We start from the raw sequence: 24,909 nt of genomic DNA on the forward strand, positions 1-24,909 counted from the left end.
TTCGTAATGGAAAACCAAAAAAAGCGAGTAGACCCGAGGCGAGTTGAGTAGATACCACGCAGTGGAAAACCGCCATTATAGAATATTGCCAATTTAAAGTCCAGTTTTAACTGATGTTTTAAAACAATATTCCCTAACCAACTTGTTTAACTGTCCTTGAATCAGACAGTCCTCCAACATCAACCTCCCTGCAGTTAACATACTCATATCATACTTTAAAATTATTGTTTAAAAAGTTATGCAGATTATCACCATTACATGGTAAACCATTTTTTATCACCAACAAAGTTTTCTGTAATTATTTTTTTTTTCTTTTCTGAAACACACATCAAACACAGAAAGACAAGTCAGTGGTAGTGGCACTGATTGTTTCTGTGGCTATAGAGCATACACTGTGGGGGTTTTGATTACTTGTGGGCAGAGACTGTTCTACAGTCAAATAAATGGTAATTAATGGGCCAATTAACTACTTCACCAAGCTTTTAGTATCAGAGTATCGCTAATGGACTGGCTGTGTGGTGCCATTGAAGCACATTCATAAGAATGTAATGCTTAAATATAAAGACAAAATAAAATGTAGAAATCCACACACAGTAAAGAAACTCCTTAAAAAGGCAAGAAGTTCCGCTCTCCCCAATCATGTCCCCCCATTAATATATTAATTCCTTTAAAACATTATCCATCACTGCCAATGAAAGCCTCAGTGCAGCAGCACTAGCATGTTGCTATTCAATAGCATCAGTGTAGTACTAATGACCACAGCTAAAAGCCTTTGCGAGCCCATACTCAATCCCTGCACACCACCCGTCACTTTCTTCAAGTACTTTTCAGAGTAGACCATGTACAGCTCCAAGCATCTTCTGGCCTTTATCTGCTCAATCAGTGCTGGGTAGCCGATTTCCACAATACTAACTGTATCATCGTCTTTAGCACTATTGACAGTCTGTGAAGCTGGAGGCACAGGATAGGCTACAGGCTGATTAAGGGTGTGTGTACTTGAAGGTGCAGTGGTTGAGGAGTTATCTGCTCCAGTGCTGTTGGTCTCCATTGTGTTCCTGCCTGTGCCAGTGTCTGGAGCCGGGTTGACAGAAGTTGTGGTGGTAACAGATGGTTCTATGTCTGGCTTTTGATTCTCCACAGGCAGAATGTCGGTTCTCTTCATGCAGGAGTCCATGTAGCTATCATAGGTTTCAGGGGGTTTGCTGTAGCTGTAGTCTCTGCTGTAGTCATTGCTATCAGTAGACTTGGTACCATACTTCCTGTACATGTAGTTGTTGTAGTAATACTCCTCTTGGGGGCTGTGGAAGTGGAAGGGAGGACGGGGGAACCTTCCTAGCCCGTAGCCCAGGGCCATCCCTGCCATAGCTCCTCCAGCTGCTGCCATCACGGCACTGCGTCCAAACCCTCTGGATTTATCAGAAGGATACATGCCCATCGACTGAACTGAGTGGGAAAAGGGAGAGCCGACCCCAGTGCCATGACCCCCGTATCCAAAGCTGCCCCCATAGCGAGGGCTCAGGACTTTGTTGTTTGGGTTGTAGTTCATGTATCCACCTCCATAACCACCATGACTGTACGGGGAGCCCCGTGCTGGAAACTGGTTGTGGTAACCTCCACCTGCCTGCTGAGGGTAATTACCTGGATACCCAGGTCTGCCTGATTGCAGAGGGTAGCCTCCCTGATTGGGTTGTCCAGGCTGTTTGGGGTATCCACCCTGAGCGCTGGAGCCCTGATTATTTTTTTTTGTGTTGGTGCTGCTTCTGATGTGGGAGGTGGTCTTCTTTGAGCCAAAGCTGCCTTTCCCAAAACTGCCTCCTTTCCTGGCCAGTAAAAAATGAGTATGAAACAAGAGAAGTGACAGACACAGCACAGATAAGGACACCATCTTCGCCCTGTAGGGAGGGTCGGGAGAGTAAAGGAAAATTAAGAAAAGGGAGAAAAAGTTTAGGAAAATATAAGATAATAATAAATGGAATTTATAATGTCACCCTTAGTGGTCTCATTTATGAGAGTTTGTCTTTCTGTACGCAGTAAAATAGTAAATGGTGTTGCACCTTACTGCAACGCTGACATACAAGAGAACTTGCATGTATTCAAAATATACAGAACCAAAAGTGTTGTTTATGTTGTGGGTTACTACTCATGGGTGAATGCGCGTCTGCTCCCCTCTCGTTAATTATTAAATTATTATTACATTTTAGAGACAGTCTCAACATGGTTACAACACAGAGTTGTAATTACCAAAATTAGGTTTCCAGGTTGGCTTGAAATAGCACAGTGCACGGTGCGAGCCTAATGTTACTGCAGATTACCAAACTGTAATCTTTTTAATCCTCTGTAACCAACACTGTTACAAAGCCTCAACACTGTTATTTTTCATTCAGAATTTGAAGATATTTTTTTAATAATGACAAAGAAAACGTCAGTCTACCATCAAAGGCTTTGCCATACTGTCCAGACAATAGTAGCTCTCACTTTAATGTTTGTGGTAGGCTATAGTGGGCAATGTTGCAAATCAATGAGTAGGACTGATGTATAGTCATGTTACTTTTTGACATCAGTGTGATTTAGTATTTTGTATCTAAAATTAGCCTTTTTATTATATCGCTCAATAGTATCATAAAAAACAAAATTACACGTACCACAATAGAAGATTTTATTTGGCTTTAACAATTATTATCATATTTCCCAGAGCCTTTCATGGCATGTACATATTCCTTGCATTATCTGACAGTTACGCTTCTTGTTCTCAGTCCACCAGCTCCTGAATCGCTTCATTGTTTCAAATACAAGCATTAGTTTATGAATGGCTCTTGATGTTTCAGTCTTTGCTGTCAACCGGTGGAAGTTCAACTATAACTGTTTCCATAGCAACGCGTGATTACACTTCATCGCCTGAGTTTGTTGTGTGTAAACTCACTTTGATAAAAGACATGACTCAAACACGTCTCTAGTGTGCTGCTCACTGCACATTTAACACTCAAAATATAGAAATATAGGCGTTAGCATCTGGCTACAAAACACCGTGTGGTGCCGATTCACAGAACTAACTTGAGTTATTATAATAACCAACTGCAGCATTGACAACGGTTGCATTTATTAGTGTTAGATAAGAATCTCGTGATGACGAGATCCGTATCTCGTCCTTAAAAGATAAGGACCTCGTGATTATGAGATGGTACCTAGGCTAATAATTATGGGATAGTACACGTCACAGTTAAGAGATGAATTTTTCCTTTTTAAATTCACAACGAATCGGTCTATTTGTTATTAAACGTAAATTTCATTAATTGGTCAAATTTTTCCATAAAATGACTTTTCATGACGGGAAATTGATCGTCTCCCTATGGAGGCCACCCAGTCAGTAGACTATTATATAAAAACAGGGGCAGCAACGACAACAACACCTGAGGTTTTATGATGGGGGTGATGATGCAACATAAACAATAGATCCGGAGGACGTCCAACAGCTCCGACCTAAGCAATCCCGACACAGACAGCTTAGGCTACTACCTTCTTGACAGTGCACTCACTTTAATACGGCCTGCCCGCTGCCACTAGCGACCCTTTATTCCGTTAAAACATGGCGCTTGTCAAAACTATCGAGAGAAATTTACGCACATGGCAGGAAAGCGTCGGTTTCATTAGACAGAAATGTTCGCGTCAGGTAAAAACAATGACATTTTATCCACCAAACAACATTAAAATACTGTTACTTTAAATAAAGGACTATAGCCTTACCTTAAGTGATGACTTTTCCCGTGTTATTTAGCTTCAGTGTCGAGGATCGTCTTTGCTACCGGAGTGTTGATGTAGTTTACGTCTCTAGTTTTGAAAAAGGGTAAATCCGTGAAATGTGACGCGGCACAAGGGACCTGGGCATCGATGTACTATAAGAACAGATGTGGGTCGCACAGAAACACAAGATGGGGCGGGGTTTCACTTGACATATCCCAGCATCCTCAACCCTGTGATGTTGTCGACTTCATGCAGAAAATCCCCACACATAAATAATACAATAATAAGTGTAGGGCAACAATTAGTAAATACATGTACACTTAAACTTTAATACATTAAACACTTCCTGTGATGAATAATTCTGTAAAACCACAACCATCAGTTTCTATAAAATAAAAATCAGACAAAAGAAGCCAAATATATTGTGGTTTTTGTATAGTAATAATGCTACATTTGCATTTGACTATATTGTTTTGCTACAATCACACACACAGGACAATAGTTATATTCTCACAGAGAAATAAAACTAAATTATCTGGATTTTTACTACCATCAGTTCATCAGATGTAATTAGTAAATCTGAGGTCTTACACTTTAAGAGCTCTCTCGTAGAATGGGCAGAGAAGCAAAACATTAAAACATATAAAAACGTATTCCATACAACAAACAACACAATGTACAAAGCATGGGCAGCACATTTGGAGTTTATTTGTTTTATTTGTTTTTACAAACATAATCCAAAATACATTAGAATATTACATAATAAATATTTAAAAAAGTAGCCGACTCTTTTGCATTGATTCCAATGGAAGTAACACATTACATAAAGTGTTAATACAACATGCATAGATACTCAGTGTTTCATCCAAATAAACTAGTGTACCAACAACAATCATCAAAAGATTCTCATTTGATTTTCTGTATTTAAATGAACCGTATGATGAATAAATAAAGGTTCAGTGACATTTAGTACAAAAATGGGAAAATATGATCCATTACAAATATTCAGTTATGCTCACAATGTAAAACTGCTGTCTGAAGCACATATATTATAAAATGCACTTTATTCTTATTATTCAATATCATATTCACTCTTTGAATCAGACATTCCTCCAACATTAGCACCCCTTGAGTTTATTTACACAAGTACTATATGACACTTAAAGCACGTATCCATTATTACAGAGCTGTTTATTTACACAGCTCATCACCATGTACTCGCCCCAGGGTGCTCAATGATTCCCTCACTGGAGAGTTGGCTTGAATAAATAAATCAACGGAGTCTACGGCTACAGTATGCTCGAAGCTCTGTGGGGCCGTTAATGTCTTTAACACAGTCTATGTTGCACACCTCAGCACAGCAGCATTAGCTAGTTGCTGTTCAGTAGCATCAGCATCAAACTTATGATCACAGCTAAAAGCCCTTGCAAGCCCATCTCCAGTCCCTGCACCCCACCAGTGCTGTTGGGCTCCGTCTTTTTCTTCAAGTACTTTTCAGAGTATACCATGTACAGCTCAACACATCTCCTGGCCTTCATCTGCTCAATCAGTGCCGGGTAGCCGATCTCCACAATGCTGACTGTATCATCATTATCATCGTCTTTGGTAGTAGCTTTCATGAGAAGCCGTGAAGCTGGAGGCACTGGATTGTCTTCAGACTTGTTTGGATGGAGTGGAGTTGAAGATGAGGTTGTTGAGTTTGCAGCTGCAGTGCTGTTGCTCTCTGTTGTGTTGTTGCTAATGCCAGAGTCTAGGGCAGCAGTGGTTGTGCTAGTTGCAGAAGTAGTTGTAATCATAGTTGTTGTAGTAACAACTGGTTTGTTGTTTGGCTTTTGATTCTCCACAGGCAGAATGTCGGTTCTCTTCATGCAGGAGTCCATGTAGCTATCATAGGTTTCAGGGGGTTTGCTGTAGCTGTAGTCTCTGCTGTAGTCATTGCTATCAGTAGACTTGGTACCATACTTCCTGTACATGTAATGGTTGTAGTAATACTCCTCTTGGGGGCTGTGGAAGTGGAAGGGAGGACGGGGGAACCTTCCTAGCCCGTAGCCCAGGGCCATCCCTGCCATAGCTCCTCCAGCTGCTGCCATCACGGCACTGCGTCCAAACCCTCTGGATTTATCAGAAGGATACATGCCCATCGACTGAACTGAGTGGGAAAAGGGAGAGCCGACCCCAGTGCCATGACCCCCGTATCCAAAGCTGCCCCCATAGCGAGGGCTCAAGACTTTGTTGTTTGGGTTGTAGTTCATGTATCCACCTCCATAACCACCGTAACTACCATGGCCACCATAACCTCCTCCATATGGGTAGCCTTGTGCTGGGTAACCTCCTGCTGGATAGCCTCCAGCTGGGTATCCTGGCTGCTGGGGGTAACCTCCTTGGTAGGGGTAACCACCTGGTCGGCCTGGTTGCTGGGGGTAACCTCCTTGGTTAGGATAACCCCCTGGTTGCTGGGGGTAACCTCCTTGGTTGGGATAACCCCCTGGTTGCTGGGGGTAACCTCCTTGGTTAGGATAACCCCCTGGTCGGCCTGGTTGCTGGGGGTAACCTCCTTGGTTAGGATAACCCCCTGGTTGCTGGGGGTAACCTCCTTGGTTAGGATAACCCCCTGGTCGGCCTGGTTGCTGAGGGTAGCCCCCTTGTTCAGGTTTTTTAGGCTGTTTGAGGATTCCACCCTTAGACTTAGTGTCCAGATTACTGGTTTTGGAGGCCTTCTTAAAGAGACCAAACCCTCCTTTTTTCTTGGCCGAGGAAAAATGCATTTGAACCAAAAGAAGGGAGAAACACAACATAGCTATTCCAGTCAGCTTCATCTTGGAACTGCAGGGGGACAAAAACAGTTTTTTTTCTTCATTACTTTACCAATAAAAAAGTAATACTAGAACTGCTGAACACTAAAAACATGTAATCCAAATTAAATTAGAATACAACACGTCCATTTTTAGCGGTGGGAAAAAGAATCGATTCTCCGATGCATCAAGATTCTTTGTAGAACAATTCAATGCTTGATGCAGATAAGTTATTAATTGATTATAAAAAATATAAAAGTTACTGGTAGTTAAATTTACTGTCTCCAGACAAATCAGAAAACAGAGTGACTGAAAGAGGATGGTATAATGGATAACAACTTAGAGTTTGGGCAAGAACGCAGAAGAAAAAAAACGATATACCAAAAAATGTGTACATATACACACGATCTAATAAGACATACATAAAATAATTAGGCAAAACACATATAGTCTATTCATATGTGCACATCTAGAATCTACTTTATCACATTACATCTGACCACCTCATGTTTTATGTTCTGAGAAGCCAATTTTCCACATTTATGCCTGAGCCTCTGACATGGAAGATCACTGTGATATCAGGAGACTTTCACAAGCATGTTTAAGACTTAAGCATGGAATGAAAACCTCAGTAGACAAACATTTCATCAAAACTTGTGTGTGACAAATACTGTATTATGACAAAATCTAATCTTTGTCTAGCTGCTTTCTCAAGGAAGTGATTAGCAAATTAAACAGCAAACTCAGATTTATATGTATATTTTAAAAAATCACGCATGGAAATTGTTAATCGGTTTAGAATCAAATCGTTGGCCTCTGAATCTAAATCAAATTGAATCTTGAGGTGCCAAGAGATCATCCCCCCAAAAAGGCTTTAATAGCCGACAAGAGAAGACAGTTCTATTTGGAGAGGATATATTTACCTAAATCATGTTCACTACATGATATTTCATTGTGTTCACATAACCTACATAAACAGCCTTGATATGTTTTTGAACACAAAGCCTTGTCCACCTGTTTTACCCTTTTAGCTCAACATGAAGCTGTGAGTTCAACATAGCTGCCGGGCTTTAAATAGCACATACCCTTTAGACTGTTAGCTTCATGCAGGCGGCCAAATGTTACTCACACGCTATTTTGTAATTATGTGTAGGCCTACAACCTACTTGTTTTCAGCGCCCGACCATCAAAGGAAATACAATTAGCTAGTCCATACACGGTACGAACTTGATAGGCTACATCTTATAGTAAATCGTCTAATTTTACAGCAAATCTTGCCTTTGTTGTTTGTTGACAAACAATATCCGTTTCAAGAGAGACACATTCATAAAACCAATCATGGATCGGTGACGCACTGTGAAAATTCAGATTTAATTAAACACCTGCTATGGAAAAGGATATTCCTAAACACATGGATACAAAATACTGACCTTGAAACCTTATTGTTCACAACACCACCGTTTCTTTCTGGCTCTTGTGCTTCCCAAACTTTCTGTATCACCCCCTCCCCTCCTCTCCCGTCTTCTCCCCTCCCCTCCCCTCCCCTACTCTCCCCTCCCCTACTCTCCCCTCCCCTCCTCCTTCTGCCGGTAAGTGCCCCCGACCGTAAACCTGATCCGCCAGATGGTATCGCGAGAATCCAGCTAGCCAACTGTGCAAGGTAGCCTGCGCTGAACCCGCCCACAACCCCCTAATAACTATAAGCAGACATAATTATAGAGAATCTTAATATGTTTAATTGGAATCATTCGGTATTTGTCTAAAAAGTTGGTAATTTGTAAAGTAAACTTAAACTACTGATTTAATGAAAGGTGAAATGTAGGCTATAGGGCGAGTGTAACGTTTAAATTTAGCTTTGAGCATTGGTCCAAAATTTGCATATTTATCAAATTAGCACTAAATAATTGTCTTTAGTCCTAAGCTTTAGCCTCAGCTTACCTTGAGTGACGGGCTTGTTTGTTTCTATGTAGTTGTATAGATTTTGAACATAAAATGTTGGAAAAGGGTGGAAAGGGTGTATGTGTACACGGGGTACGCAGGGGACATGTCCCCAGCACTTTTAATGTCGATCCCCATCTATCTCAACACTTACAATAACTGGCAATAATAAAAATATATACAAAAGAATAGGGAGAGAAATGTATTAAAATATGCAATAATTAAGATCAGTGTATATGATGGAATAGTGAATAAAATAGAAAATGTTCCAGAGGCCACCAAATTTGAGCTTTTACGGCCTACTTTTTCTCTGGTGGGGCATGGCCCTGGGCCCCCCTAGACTACTACTACCACTTCCACACTACGCTACTTGGAATCCACAATTTGGAGAAACAAATGGGAGAGAATCTTTTCAATAAAAATCGTCCTCCTGATAAATAATTACTCTTCACTTATGATATTACGGCTGCGCCCAATCCTTGAATGCATTAAGTAATACATTAAGAGAGATTTCTTCAAAGGTCATTCAAATCCTCAGTCACAATGCAGGCTGCATGGAGTGCTGCTCGGGTGTGTAGAAATGTCATTTAAACCCTTTCTTTAAAAGGGATGCCTACTTTATTTATTCCTTTCTTTGCCCATATCTGGAATCCTGCATCCAGCTTGCCTAGTTTAAATTGCCCCACACTAGGCTGAATTGTGACAGAGAGACCAATTTGTTCATGTATTCTTTTATCACAAACATTAACAATATTACAAACTATAGGATGAGCAGTATGTGTTCTGGTGCACTTTAACTTGGCCGAATACAGGTACAAATGCAATGGTACCTTAAAAGAACCCGACTCTGTGTCCATCCAAGACGGAGCATCTCCAGAAGAAAGTTGTATTTCTCAATTGTGTTGCTAAATAGTAACTATACATATTTGGACAATATCAGACCCTTGGTATCAAATGAAAGATAAAGCGGAGATGAGCGGATTTAAGAATTTCTTATTCCATATAAATTTCCTGAAGAGTGTTGTGAGTTTCTGAAACATTCCTGCAGTGATCATTTGAAACAAATACATGAATTTAGGCATTATGTTCATGTTAAATATATGTACTCTCCCGATGATGGATATAGGTAAAGGCATACACTTTTCTGTAGAATTATGTACTGAGTTCATTTTTACATCATTGTTAGTTGGTGCTATAGTTTCAAAATGAGGTGTTATTTTGATGCTCAAATATGAGCTTAAAAGTAAATAAATATTGGTTTATATACAAGAAAATGTCTTATCTAATGAAAAGACATACATTTGAAAATCTTGGCGTAATGAGTTTTTCTTTGAACTCAGGTAACATATGGATCAGAAGTCCTTAAAGAAGTCATTAAGCCGGTGTAGCGAGTAATGAACTATGTGTTGCGTTTACAGTGGTTACATTGATGATCTAAATAAATCGGATTTCACTCCCATGTCACTGGTATTGCCAACATAGAAATAGGACACAACTGTAAAGGGTTTAATGATTTTAATTGTGTGAATTCTCCCCCCCCCCCCATCACCCAGACACTTGTATGGCCTGATAAAGTGATGCATAAATGTAATTCAGGGTAAGAAGTAACTGGACAGTAGTGCATTTTTTTAACTGAAAAAAACAATCCTTAAAGACAGGGGATGCATCATTATGCCATTAATGTAACAGAACCATCTGATATAGCAATAGTAAGTTGCAGTTTCCAGACAGCCATTGTTTCATTAACACACACTATGATGCTGACGAATGAAAGAGGTAACACAAGGAAGGTAATTTAGGACAAGAAGGAAAATCTGTGGGCAAACAAGTGTGAATGCAGAAGAATGCATCCGGTCAAATAACTGGAACATAAATTTACATTTTTTTGTTTCAGGGTCTCAGAGGCACAGCAGAAACTTGAAACCAGTCAAGACGTTCCCATTATGTAATGCTGTGCAATCCCTACATCACACAGTACCAGTCATCAACAGACCTCCCAGCTGAACAACTCTACAACTATTAGGAGCAGCACATCAACAAGTCCCATCTTTCTCAACAGGTCAGTGACAGGTGTAGTTTCCAGAAAATAAATGCAATAAATGTTGCATAAATTGTTTTACATCTACTCAAAATGTGTTAGATTTTCTTTCAAATATGGAGCACACACCAGAGATGAAAAAGCAACTATTTGGATTTTGATCTTTTACTTTAAGTTTTTGATCTCCTTTGCATCACGAGTGCAGAGCTGATTGAAAAGGTGATTGCTTTTTCATCAGTATCAACACAGGTGAAACACTTGGATTTATACATGGATCAAATGGGGAAGGGAAACAGGGGAGACATTCTACTAAAGAGAAAAGGTGCAACTGGGGGGCTGTAAACACACTGAGGTGATGATCAATCAAAAACGGACAACGGTACAATGTAGAAAATCTGTCCTGACGAAAAATGCAAACACAATCGACCTTTTATCTTAGGCACATATGTAAAACCAATAATATAAATCTTCATTAGCAATCTTTTTTTTGTTTAAAAAATATCCTTTTATTCATGGAATCCCCTACTGGGATGTGCCTATGGATTAATAGCTATAAAGGAAAAACGTGTGGAGACAAAGGTACTCCAACAATGTCAGATGCATAAGGAGGGATGGATAATAAGCACTGTCAAACACATAAAAAATTATACAGTACACATTTGTGTGGTAAACCTTTCAATTACAGCTTTTGGGGTAATACAATGCAGTAAGACAGTTATTCATATTGCTTTACATTTATTTATTTTTTAGGGCCACAATACCAAAAAATAACAATCTCATTTGTTTGCTACATTTCTCCCCCATTTCAATAATTAGCTTATTGGATAACATCAATTTGCTCTTTTCAGTTTGAAGATATATTGGTATCATAGTGTTCAAACACAATTCATACACTGTATTATGTAAACAAAATCTGCACATTCCTTGTTTTTACAAATTGTCTGTTCAGTGGTTTACCACTGACGTCAGACTGCACTTTACAACAGTCACCTCTGGGTTTAAGGAGCGACCTCTCTTATAATATAGCATATAGTCTTTATTTGCTAATCACAGCAGCAAGCAACTACACAATGTCACCCTGTTTAGAGTCAGGGCTGGTTCAAATCTGCAGCTGCACCAAATGAGATCATGACAAAATGACTGAACCTTTTGATTTTTATTCAATCGCGGGTTCAGAACGTGCCGTCTGCTTCAGCCCATCAGTATGGTCCAGTTTACTGAGCAAAGATGAATGTGGGACAGCTACTGAGCCAAAAAGTTCAGCAACATTTATCTGGAAAAAAAGATGACTTCTCTTATATCCTGAAGAAGAGCAAAAAAGGTTTCCAAATAAAACAAATTGAAACTGCCAAGAGAGAAAAACATTTTCAAGAGCCTTTTTTTGCATAGCAAAATGTACAAAGCTGCTGCTGCTGCGATGTAAGACAGAGACAAAATATACAGGATATCTACAAATTTACAGGAGGAAGAGACCATCTAGACTGTAAAGAGACACCATCAAACACAGTTGACCGGGCTCTGCCGTGGGTGGTTCGGGCGCCGCATCCAGGACATTAGGTCAACAAGAAAGACGGACAAGGAGGGAACACGACTCCTAGATGAGTTGTCTCATCAATGTCAGACACAATGCTGAACGGAGCCAGTGCATACACCCCCGTCATCCATCTCACCCCCGAAGACACAGAGCTGAGTCCATCCTCCCTTCAGTCCAGAGGCTCCTGCTCCACTTTACACACCGTTGGCACTCATCTTGCTCTTCTGGGACACCTCTGTTGCTGCTTTAGCCTGCGGAAGAGGTCACAGAGGTTAGTTTAAGTTCCCTTACCCAGTTTATCACAATGACAACATTAAATCCTATTAATGTTTTCTGTTCAATTTCTTTTTTATAAATGTTTAAAGCACTTTGCCTTTCGTTGATAGCTCAGCCATTAAGTGACAAATATCATGGGATAGAGAGTGAAGGAAGTAGGAGGCGACAAAGGTCACAGCCAGACATGAACTTGCTATACATCTTAGATTTTGTGTTGCCTTTGTGGTTTTAAGGCTGCATTACATTAAAGTGATGTCATTTTCTGAACTTACCAAATTGTGTTTGCTGTTCTATTATTTGCCTTTACCCACTTAATCCTTATATCCATATCACTGATGATTATGAAAAATCTTAGTGTAAATATTTTGTGAAAGCACCAATTTTCAACCCTTTGTCATAATATTGCCATCTAGGTATTTGGTCATTAATATTGTGATATTGGATTTTCTACATATCGCCCAACTCAGATAAGTGCAATACAGTGACCTACAGTCTAATGACATTTTGAAGTGCAGCCTCAATACTAAGTTAAATAATATTGCAATACTGTGAGTCTGTAGTACACTGACAGACCTTACTACTGAATGACTGAGCTCTCTAAATGAAACAGCAATACGTTTTTTTCAACTTTCCCCTCATAAGAAAAAGTAAACCGCCATGTCTGTCAGCAGCAGAGAATAAAATTTACTTGACAGAAATTTTTAATGAAAATGTTTCAGTATGAACAGACTCCCCCAGTAGTCTTAAACCAAAAAAGTGTCAAAGAACAAACACGTGCAAAGAGTGTATTAAAGATGCAGTGTCCCTTTAAATGACTGGATGGTTTAAAAGAAAATCACTTGGAAGCATGCGTGAAATGTCTATATTTATCAGCTATCTTTAAACCACACAGATTAATTTAAGATGTACAGTTCCAATTTAGCCAGTAGCTTTCTGTACCTCTGTTGGTTACTCAGTCATACATTTCCAACCAATCTCTATACTTTCTCCACTGTAATGAAATACTTTCAGTCTAGCAGAATTGCTGGTTTTCTAGAAGAGTGGCCGTGTCCTACTGTGAGAGATTAGCATGTCATGTGAGAACTAACTGGATTATGAAACCTTGTGTTGCATCAAATCTCATCCTGATTTCTGTGTATTCCACAGGTCCAATCAACAATGGGAGCTCACCTGAAGGACTTCAGCAGGCGTCAAAGGTTTGTCCGACAACACAGGAGCCTTGTCTCTTATCTCTTCCACCTACAACAAACAGATAAAAAGACAAATATAAGATGGAAGGTCCTGTAGGATCTTATGGTTTTTCTGTAGAACCGATACTCTACACATGTTTTTGTGTTACAATCATTCATACATTTATTTAAAAAAACTGCAGTTGCTGTCCTGGGAAAACCATAGATCTCCAAAAGGTCCATCTTCAGATATGTGACAAGGCATTTTTTAAATAATCCCATGGGTATGTGATATTTAACCTAAAGTAATCTTGATTGCTTGATTGATTCTTGCTGAGAGTTAGAAAACATTGATACGACTCTCAAACATCAATGTTATCATCTTATTCACAACGTGAGAGCAAATAAGCGCATATCCCTATAACTACACTTTTAAGAAGCTAGGTTATTTTCTTAAGGGACTGTTTGTTTTTTTATTTAAGGGGCTAGGAATTTTTGGGTCTTTAGTCAAAATAAACTTTACCCTCCCTTTGTCAGTAAGTGAGACTGAGAGAGCTACATGGAGCTATGTGAAGCTACATGGAAAAATACAAACCAATCAAGCCACTTTGAAATGTTGCTGTTTTCATGAATACAAACATTGGGTGTTTTATGTATTTTTACGTTTTATAATACTATACAGTATGTAGCTTGTAAGTATATCGCGGGACTCGACTACGATGAGAAAAACAGTTGTGCAGGCCCTCAAGTATATCGAAAGTTTTGTTAGAAATCTATTCTTAATGGCAGCAATGACCTAATTTTCTTTGTCATCAATACAGTCATAGTTATATCTGATGCTGGTGTGTGTTTTTAAGAGTGCACTGACCGGTCTATCTTTGATAATGACGGCAGGGTCCGCCAACATGTCAGTGCTGACTAAGGTTGTGTTTGTTCCTGTATTCTCCACTGGAGGCGGGTTAGCTTTCTGCAAAAAAACAACAAACATCTGATTAGAAGGCCACATCCCACGTCCCCCTAGTTTATTGTTTCAAGGCTGTATTAAAATGTGAGACTTCTTTTGTCTAGAAGTTGACACTATTGAAAGTAAATAAAATAAAAATACATTCATTCATAGATTCTGGATGTTTAAATGAGGAAATTTAATTAAGGCTTTATTTTAAGAGTTGTATACTAGTCACAAACTTTTTTGTGGGAAAACAGACACAAAATAGATTCAGAGTATTTTTATGTCTTAACACATGTCTAAGGGATCTTAAATAAGGATTAATAAGAGTTTAGGGTTGGTAAAATAGAGCAGCAATGATTAGTTGAGCCCAAGAAAATTATTCAGCAACTATTTTGATTATTGATTAATCGTTTAAAAAAAAAAAAAAGCCATTACTTTAATTGTTCATCTTTGCGGCTTTCCTTTGGTCATACTGTATATGGTAGTATGACCAATCATGGTAGTATGATTAAACAATTAATTGATAGATGAAAAGAATTGTTAGTTGCAGTCTAAGTTATGAAATGAATTGGTAGACACCAGAAACAAATAGTTATGAAACAGCTAGTTTCCATACGGAGAGCAAACACTGAACAGTACCAAACATCAATGACCTGCATACCAGCAGTTTAGTAGCTGGAATGTTAAGACGGGCACAACTTTCTCTAATCTGTACATTCAAGTAAATATGCAGTAAGAATTTAAGTAGATTGTAAAGGTGGAACCTCTAGTTTGGGAACAGGCGGGATGACTGGAGGTTTTGGTTTGAGGTCAGTCAGGTACATGGCTCTAGAGAGCAGCAGCAGCGATGGAGGAACATTCTCTTTCAGGTGCAGGTCCAGCCACTAGTGGGGAAGAACATGTATTATACAATGACAAGACTGACATACTGTATATCTGATAGACTGTATTAAGAAATTAAAATTCACTTGTAACTTAAGTAAATTTGTGGGAAATCTTTTAGCTCCTCTTTCGGGGAATGCTAATCTGGGGAATCGACCAGTATTTAGTGTCTATCGACTAACAGAAGCTACAACGTTAACATTAAGTTGCTCACCTGCTGCATCTGCTGATGTAGCTGGTCGGTTGTGAGACCCAGAGACCTCATCCCTCGACTACGACACGCTGCCTGTAATTCTGACACACTCATAGCTGCCACACCCTCTGCTGCAATCATCTGTGAAGAAACAGAGAGACAGGAAGTCAAATACTGTTGCAAAAGTTTGAGAAAAGATGACAGCTGCCCATGAAGAGAGAGAATGACTCCATATTTGAACCATTACAGTTTTTTTTCTAGCCTGGAAATCCAGACCCAAATCCGAAAGATAAAGATTCATTTAAAGGTTAACACTACGACCAATGACAACGACACATGGGGTGACGTATCCCGTTTTCTCCCTATCGCCCAGCCCTACTTGCCGGTTTCATAACTTTTGTCCATTTTACTTTGTCCAGTACTTGGACCAGAAATCTACCACATCCCGGTCCTCCATAGCCGTGTTTCCATCAAACGCTGTTAGTGTAGTACCTTTAGAACTGTAGATAACCCATGTGTATTTAGAAACTAGATGTATTTTGTGCTTCCACTGCACACAGTACTAAATGTAGGTGTGACTTGTTACCAGGTGGTAAGAGCTGTGGAAAGCCATGCGCTGAGAAAACAGCTGAAAAACCTTTTCATCCTCAAGCGAACTGCTTGGTGGAAACAAGGCTCGTCTCACCTCATCGTCGGACTTGATGGTTCTGAGTTGCATCATCAGCTGAAAACGCAGCAAGTTGTTAGTGCCGATGGGCTGCAGCTCCAACAGTTTACACAGAGCCACCAGCTGGGGGCGCTCCAGGTGCTCCAGCGTCAGCTCGTCCTCAAACAGCTTCGAAAACCGGACAATGTCCTTGGTGGTGGGCTGCTCGCCTGTGCCCCGAACCTGACGAGGATACACAGAGTCGTTAATGCTAAGAACCTCAAACCAGGCTGCGCAAATGTCCACAACAGCTGTACCAGCATTTTTATAAGATAATATATATCAACTTTAATTGTATATAGGACTGCACTCATGAAATGCATTAATTAAACACTTAACAGCAACAGTCCAACCTTAATACCAGTACAGAAGAAACAGTTCGGCATTAAAACATTGGATTTAGACATTTGAATCATGGACAATTAACTTGAGCTGTATAAAATGTGTGCATTGGCTGGCATGATACACTAGGTGTCAAGTGTTATCTTTGCTGTGATTTACCTTCTGTACATATGTAGAGAAGCGCTGTGTCTCATCTTCTGTTTGAGCTTTTGCTTTATTCCTTCGAGCCATCTCAGCAATTGTCTCTTGGAGAAACTTGGCCAGCTCCAACTTAGCTGCCAGACCTTTCTTCTGCTTCTCCTCCTGCATTAAAAAAAAACATGGGGGCAAAGGTTAGTTTAAAAAATATATATACACTTCTAATAAAGCTGCTGTTTGAGGCATTCACTTAGAGTCATTACTGATGAATGAATCAGTGAATGAATGAATGCCTTTAGTGTCATTGCAAGTACAATGAAATTGTAGAGCCACTGTAGTATACTGTGTTGATTAATGAAAGTGATAGTTTTCTTAATATTAGAAATACCTAAATATAAAAACCTGTAAGTGCCAATGCCAAAAAACAGACTGATTGTGCATTTTAGTTCACTGTAGATAACATGGACAGTCCCAATATAATATATGCTCTCATTAAAGTTAATTAAACTTCCAAAAAACAGTTAAAGTCCTCTTACATTACACAATAATAAAAGTAATCATTTTTAAGAAGTAAAACGTTTTAGATACATTTTTACTTCTTCCAACCATTTATTAAATTAAAGAGTCAATATAGATTTTCATATTGGCATAATATAATCCTACATTGAATCATTGTGAAAACTTTCTAGATATTGTGTTTTTACAAAAAGCTAATAAGTACATTCATGATTTGTCCATGTTGTCATTAGTTGACATTATGTTGCTTTTTTAAAACTTTGTTTAAGTATTACAAAAATAATGATATTGTACTTACACCAACATGAAGATGTGAAGATAGATTTGAATATATTATACATATGTTTAATCACATTTTCAGAGGCTGGACACGTCTGTTATGTCCAGGAGCACGAGAGCATTTCTATAAATCACTCAACCGTGCTTCAGAACAACCAGGGAACATCAGAGTAGAAATACAGAAACTTGCACTTTTCTTTTAAAGGAGATTAGAAGTTAACTAAAGGAATGTCCTATCACTATAATTACAGGAGCAATAGCCTTATTACTATAACAATAGAGCTATTTTTTCACTAAGCATTTTAAAGGTTTGGAGGGCATGTGTATTTCATGCTGAAGTAAATAAATATGTAATTTTGTGTGTGTGTGTGTGTGTGTGTGTGTGTGTGTGTGTGTGTGTGTGTGTGTGTGTGTGTGTACACATGCCTTTTTGGTTTCTGTCTCAAAGGTGGAGGGCAACATTTCTGGGAAGAGTTTTAGGAAGACAGGAAGAAGAAACTCCATGAAAGGAACAATGATAAACACTGTGAAGGGCACCAGACGAAACAGGTCAGCGCAGGTCCTCAACAGCTGTAAACAAAAAGAGAAACAATGTTAACGTGAGAAAATATGTTTGTAACATGAACCAGTATTTATGCTGTGGCACAGTTGTCTTTGGAGTTGTGTTTGCATGTAAGCTCCATTACATGTGTACTGAGGCTCTGCCAATCCTCTTCTAAAATAGCCTAAATATAGTTTGACCATGGCATGCGCACAACTTGGTTTACGGAGGGCGCATATATTTTACACCAATCAGTTAGCGAGACATCCAGTAACAGTATGTCCTTTTTCAATGATCTAGCGGTGTCTTTCTATTATGAAGCTAATCTAAAATGTGCATAGATTTTCAGGTAAGAGATCATAATCAAATGAAGGACACACCTCTCAGCAGAATCAATTCCAGAGCTCCCCACAATTTTTGGGTTTTGTGAACACAACCAAGACCAGAGGCCTGTATCAAGAGTATGTCCTGGATTTTCCCGCATAAGCTGTAATAAACGAGCCGCATAAACGAGGGGGGTTAACAACTAGTTCAATTGAACCAGGGTTTTCCTATCTAGAGACGCGCACGTTCACATAATAAGGCGGTGTTTGCACAGCATGACCAATCACAAACATATATCAGAGCCATGAATTTTAAATAATAAGAGCAAACGCTATTTCTACACAAATATGAAGAACACAGACACGGTTGTGGGCAAAATGCAATACAGTTGCTGCTTCCTAAAACAGGAAGGAAAGCTGGCAAAATAATAGCTGACGCTTTAAATGTGTAAATCACTACGCTTATCAATATCACTTCCCCATCAGCCAGGCACAAGATCTGACCATAATTACACCTGTGATTTCCATTAACTGTTGTTGCTTTAGCCTTTTATTTCAGTTGCAGTTTTCAGTGATCGTGAGAGCAAAAACTAAATATAAAAACATAATTCAAACCGATGTGGGCATTGGCAACTCATGGCTTAACAAGCCAAAAACTAGCCTATACGTAATTACCTTTGCTGAAAAGCTATATCTTTCTTAAAGATAGCCTTTGAGGAATGTTAATGGGGTTTTCTTCTAAGAATTGTAAACCGATCAGAATATTGATTGGTCAGTAGGTGGTGCTTTTACAACAGTTGATCTCTGATCTCCAACATAACCTGATCCCGACCAGGTTAGGTGTTCACCATTCCCACAGCGATTGAACGCGGTAACAAGTGATCCACTGTTGTCATACAGAAAACCCTGGGTTTAACCTGAAGTTACCTCGTTAACGCCTAATCTTGCTTTGTAGTACAGGCCTCAGCCCAGCTGGCCATATCATGGTTGCATAATAGTAAAACAGTAGAAATTAAAAAAACAGCCATCACTTTGACTAAATAATCTGCTGATATTAGCTGACCCCAGACATAATCAGTTATTGTGCGTAGGTCGACCAAAAAGTAACAAAAAGTAGCAAGAAAAAGAATTTTGAAAACAGTGTCTATTATATAGTTTGTCCACCAAAGAGCACTGAAAAGTTTATTTTTAACTGTTACGTGTCCCCCTCAGTACATATCTTAGCTTCACATTGATAATTAACTAAATTCGAAAGCTCCCTATAAAAAAAATGTTGTTATATTATTCACATAAGCCATAGTCTCACTCATTTAATGATGATAACCCAGAGGAAGAGTGACAGAGAAACCAGGACAATTACTTCTGGAATAGAAGATTTCAAATGAATTTGGAACAAAAGTATAGGAAAAGAGAGAGAGAGAGAGAGAGAGAGAGAGAGAGAGAGAGAGAGAGAGAGAGAGAGAGACTGTTGATTTAAACCCAGCTTTGTGTCATGGCAATGTGCGCAGTGTGTTTAGCTGAACTGTGTTTGGCTCCACCTGACGATGCAAAATGCATCACAGAGGTCCGCTGGGAGCTCAAACAATCTACACACACACACACACACTGCCCAGACAAAGATAACACAGAGCTGGTTTAAAATCTTAAAGTAAGAGCTACATGGTTTTGTATAGTATCCAATTCTGATGAGCTCTTCTGGTTATGAAAACCAAGTCTGTGTGGCTGTGAAACTATATGTATATATGACACAAAGTTCACAATATTGTAACATTAGACAGACTAAATAAAGCTTCTCTTACCCTTCTCCTCTCCCTCCGTGTGAGCAGTTGTCCGTGCAGCAGCCTCCACACCATCCTGCCAGCAATCTTGATATCAATGCCGAGTAACCGGAAGCCATTGTAGTAATGCTTCAACTCATCCACAATCCTCTGATACAGAGCCTTTTTCACGACTGCCCTCTCCTTCACCGGAGGGGCGGCAGTTGTAGTGGCGGAGGACGGCGGAGAGGGAACTGATGGAGGTGGGGACTGGGGTACAGCGGCCACAGAGTCCTTTTTAGCTCCTAGAGAAGCATCCTGGGCAGCAGCTGGTGAAGTTTTAGTGTCCTCCTGTTTTATGTCTTGGAGCCAAATACCTGAGCTGTGTAGAGAGCGGACAAGCAGGGCGGAGTTGTGGCCACTGCCGAGGGCGTGGTCTCGGTAACCGTGGGGGGAGCCGTAGCGGGAGTGCCTGAGTGTGAAGGACGAGACCTGGCGAGAAGGGTCTATGTGGAGATAGGCTTTGGAAGGCAGAGAGGAGCAGCTGTGCCTCTTGGATAATAAGTACGATCCCCTGTTGACAGCGACAAGAAACAATGGTTAGTTATAAATTAATATTATGCAGGAAAATGTTTTTAGAAAAAGTGAAGTATTTGATAGTGCTCAAACATGTATTTGATGAATTCATAAGTAAACTGATTGCTTTGTCAACAATATTGAGGTTTATCAAACATTTCCTTAATTTAAACCTCTACAGGCTTTTAAATCCTGCATTGTTTACATCCATGTATACTTTATGGTTCCGTAAAGGGAAATTACAATTTACACTGTTGGCAACACAGATTATATTTTGTTGGTATTGTGTTTTGTTCAAAAGGACTTTAAATGTGCTCTAAGCTATGGCACGCATGTATTAGGCTACAACATTTGTTGTCACATACAGCAAAACATCTCACTCTACGCAAGCTGCCTGTCCCCAGAACACTGTAAAAAGCCCCGGTCTCTGTAGACAGCCCAGTGTCTACAAACAGCAACAAAAACAAATTGTGCCCACCTGCACCACGAAGCATTCATGTTCTAGGGTTCCGGAAAATAACCAAAAAGAAGTGTTTGGGAGTGGGGGTTGGGAGGGTCAGTGCACAGAAGCACAGAAGGGAGGGGGAGGGGACGGGATGAGGAGGAGGGGTAAGCTTGTTTTGTTTGAAAATACTTCTAAACGTCCACAAGAAGTTACATCACCAAACATCGCTTAGAGTACCTTTAAGTTTCAAGTTCTTAAGTTTGTATTTTTATACATTTTATTCATTAGAAGTTTATTATATTTGATGTTTCTCTGTTCTTTTGTGACTATTTGTATCGGTATCTGCCTTAAAAATCCTTTATCGGTTGGGCTCTAGTAAAATGCATCCTAGTGTGTATGCACAATACAAACAAAACAGGGACCCACTTATAAGAAAAACGGCTCCACAGGAACACTACAGGTCAAAAACTCTAGAACAAAAGGGAACCCAAATGTATGCAAATCTAAATTTTGTATTACATATATTATATATCTCAAAAGGATAGTAGAGTTTCTGTTAAAAAAAAAACATATACTACAAAAAATAGCCATGTAGGAATGGCTGTTTAAGGCTCATTATAGGGAACAAACCTAATGTATTAATCCAGTAAATTCAATATTGTTAATGCAACAGTATCCTTACTAATCCAGTGATGATCAGCATAGCATAGCTAATTTTATATACGGTACATGGTATAGTAAAGTCTGACAGTTGACAAATGGTGTGTGTGTACACATATATGTATGTATGTATGTATGTATGTATGTATGTATGTATGTATATATATATATATATATATATATATATATATATATATATATATATCTTCCCATGCTATATGTCACCATGTTGCCCAACCCCAATGTACAACTGTGTAACAATAGCAGGGGTCATGAGAATTTAAGGTAGCATGAGTGATGACAACGCTGTCAGGCTCTGATCTTGCCTCATCAGTAGAAACCACAGTAGTTGTCTGTTTACCTTGTGCGTAAAGTCATGAGAAAAATTGAATAGGGTTCACTGTAGCTGACACAATATAAACAGAGTCTGTGCTTTACTCTCATCAAATATGGCAGAGAGCACCCACGAGCTTCCAATTACTGTCATTTAACTTTGTGAAGAAAACTTTTTACGAAGAGTTATATACGTTAGGATTAGTGGGACACAGTTTGCTTTGCATTGCTGGAGTTCTTGTTTTTCTCGCTGTTTGGATGTTAATGGAGTCATGTGCTACTTACTTACCTTGATCTTGTCACTGCGAGGAGCACCTGGTGACTGAAGACGGCCATTGCAGAGGCAGATTACAGTATTCTGTTAAAGCACACATAGAGACAGAGAGAGACCGAGCATGTCACGTTAGGTGTCTGGTTACAATTCACCCGTCTGGTGCAACAACTGACTGACTGGGAAAATACAACAAACAGAACACGAACATCTGTGCGATCACAGACACAAGTCTTCTACCATAACAAACACATGACAGGCGTTATGCTTTGCAAGGGATCTAACTATGAATTACATTATATGACAGAGCTAACATTAGCATGAGCACAACCAGACAGCAGGTTAGCTCAATATTGTGTAACAACAGTCAGCAGCAACACAGCTCGCTACTTGACAGATATCACATGTCAATCCAGGGTCCATGTAACGCTCAACGGCTAGAAAGCTATATTTACCATTAATATCACCCATTTACTCAAAATCAATAGTATCCAATTGGAAGAAAAAAAACTATCCTTACACAGAGCTTCATGACTGCCAAGCGTTGGCTAGCTAAGTAATACAGCCTATTAACGTTATGCTAAATGGATGCAATATAACCTACGTCAACTTTTTTTATCTTTAAAAATATCACCACTATAGAAACCTTTTTAGCATCATGCAGGCAAATTCACAACTAGCTAAGGAATTAGTTCCCCTGCCATTAGCTGGGAAACCTCCGCTAGCCTAGCCGGTTAGCTTGCTGCTGGCTAAAGCTAGCTGGTGAAATGGCAGTCGGTGGATGACGAGCTTACTAACCTCCAGTGTCAATGACGGAGCTATGGCTGCCGCTGCTGACTGGGCGTTGTAAGGCTTCTCGGTGAGACGTGAATAATATAATCCATCCAAAACAATCGGTCGAGGTAAACGGGAGCGACGAAAGCAACGGCTGATGTGCTAATAAACCCATTAACAGTGGGTTTATGCTTTTAAATTGTCGTGTTTCGGCTCCTTCACGTCCACTCGGTAGGCGCAGCCTTCACAGGCAGACGCACTGAAAGGTCGTACCGTACATGCATGGATGTTGTGTGCGTACCCAGCAAAGATCGTCTATGATACAAAAGATGAATTACTCAGAAGTTTAAAAAAAAAAACTCCCAGCAAAAACAAAAGGAAAATTGTAAAACATGATAAACATAGTAATTAGTTCAAATTTACAAAGCAGTAACCTCGAAGATTATTAAGGTTTGTTAAGTCATTATCTATCACTAAATGAGATATCACAACTACGATTGAGCCTACTGATGGCAGTATTGCGATAGATATTTATGTACAGTATTACAAACTGGATGTCTGGCATGACTCTGCCTAGGAAAAAGTCTTGTATAACAGGTAAACCACAAAAAATAGAACTATGCACACAATTCTGAAAATGTATGTGTATGTATGTATTTGCAACAATATTCCAGACCATTGAATGGGATTCATACAATTTTCTATACTCCAGACTGCGAAACTCTCAGCACAATTCCATTGTTTTACTCAAATAGAAATTCTAAATCAACCAGAATTGTGTGCATAGCTCCATTTTGTGTAAGAAAAGGAGAAAAATTGTAATACAGGATTTTTCTCGGGAGATGTGATGCCAGACAGCCAGTTTGTAATACTTTTATCAGTGGGCCATATAGCCTCAATCCCAAGTGAACTTAACATTCATATAAATGAAAATATTCAAGATTTCAGCTTTAATAGTATTTCCCCCAAAATTTCCAACGCACAAACCTATCACTACCTATTTCTTTCGTGAAATAAAATCTGTAATTTACTGAATTCAACTATTTATTTTAAATCTAGGATGCTCTGAGTCTGAAGCAAAACATTTTATGAAAGTAATAAGTGGTTTGAGTCTGAGAATTATTTGGAAAAATAAGCCTGAAAAAGGATAATGTTCACAATTTTCCTTATCTTATAGCAACATTATTGAATTATTTTATGACAGATGTCTACTAACTGACAATGATTTCTACAGCTAAATTAACCATATAACCCTAAATGGACCACTTTAATTGATCTTTGATTCTGATATTTGAACAAGCAATTTTATTTCCTCAAAATCAGTTTCAGGTTAAATTTGAAGCAAAAAAGCTATGCTTCACTGCTTCAATTACTCTTCAGCAGTGGGACCCTGTTTAAAGGTGACCAATAGGTTGATATGTCTTAAAAACACACCAGAGGTGCAGCTTTTAATCACTTTCAACTCAATTTGGTTTGCTTCCCAAATGTCCTTTTGGATTCTCTAAAACGCTTTAGTTGCTCCCCCAGCACACAAGCTCATACAAGCGTGTTTGAATGCTCCCTTTCAAGTCTTTTTAAATCATCAACCATGCATTTAGCCCATTACCTTTTTAATGTGTTTTCATCAGGCCATATGTCAAGATAAATTGGTATGTTATTGATGTGGGTAAGTGGACAGAGCTTGGAATGGGCTTTAATGTGTTTAATGTGCTGGCATTGTGGACATAAAAGGAAGATGC

The 24,909-nt window shown here is 39.2% G+C and overlaps 3 protein-coding genes and 1 long non-coding RNA gene across 4 annotated transcripts in view; 1 reads left to right on the top strand and 3 right to left on the bottom strand.

Annotated features, from left to right (window-relative positions):
* Positions 1-12,189, top strand: part of LOC117945519 — a 16,755-nt gene extending 4,566 nt beyond the window's left edge. Inside the window, exons 2-3 of the long non-coding RNA XR_004656822.1 lie at positions 1,188-1,197; positions 12,064-12,189. This is a non-coding gene — a long non-coding RNA (uncharacterized LOC117945519). The remainder of the gene's footprint in view (positions 1-1,187; positions 1,198-12,063) is intronic.
* LOC117945494 (major prion protein homolog) lies at positions 490-4,011 on the bottom strand. Its single transcript, XM_034873010.1, has 2 exons — positions 3,742-4,011; positions 490-1,892 (listed from the first exon to the last, which is right to left on the bottom strand). Exon 2 carries the CDS (start codon positions 1,883-1,885, stop codon positions 701-703), a length of 1,185 nt encoding a protein of 394 aa, XP_034728901.1. The 5' UTR covers positions 1,886-1,892; positions 3,742-4,011; the 3' UTR covers positions 490-700.
* Positions 4,460-8,040, bottom strand: prnpb (prion protein b). The gene is made up of 2 exons (XM_034873002.1): positions 7,961-8,040; positions 4,460-6,561 (listed from the first exon to the last, which is right to left on the bottom strand). The coding sequence occupies exon 2, from the start codon at positions 6,552-6,554 to the stop codon at positions 5,109-5,111; it is 1,446 nt and encodes a 481-aa protein (XP_034728893.1). The 5' UTR covers positions 6,555-6,561; positions 7,961-8,040; the 3' UTR covers positions 4,460-5,108.
* On the bottom strand, positions 10,556-23,460 carry letm2 (leucine zipper-EF-hand containing transmembrane protein 2). Its single transcript, XM_034872994.1, has 11 exons — positions 23,195-23,460; positions 22,415-22,483; positions 20,154-20,685; positions 17,917-18,060; positions 16,717-16,860; positions 16,195-16,398; positions 15,531-15,650; positions 15,199-15,318; positions 14,354-14,452; positions 13,487-13,555; positions 10,556-12,291 (listed from the first exon to the last, which is right to left on the bottom strand). Exons 2-11 carry the CDS (start codon positions 22,459-22,461, stop codon positions 12,235-12,237), a joined length of 1,536 nt encoding a protein of 511 aa, XP_034728885.1. The 5' UTR covers positions 22,462-22,483; positions 23,195-23,460; the 3' UTR covers positions 10,556-12,234.
* Between the last annotated feature and the right edge of the window lie 1,449 nt (positions 23,461-24,909).

Source organism: Etheostoma cragini, chromosome 5, assembly GCF_013103735.1.
Source record: "Etheostoma cragini isolate CJK2018 chromosome 5, CSU_Ecrag_1.0, whole genome shotgun sequence".
Taxonomy (NCBI): Eukaryota; Metazoa; Chordata; class Actinopteri; order Perciformes; family Percidae; genus Etheostoma; species Etheostoma cragini.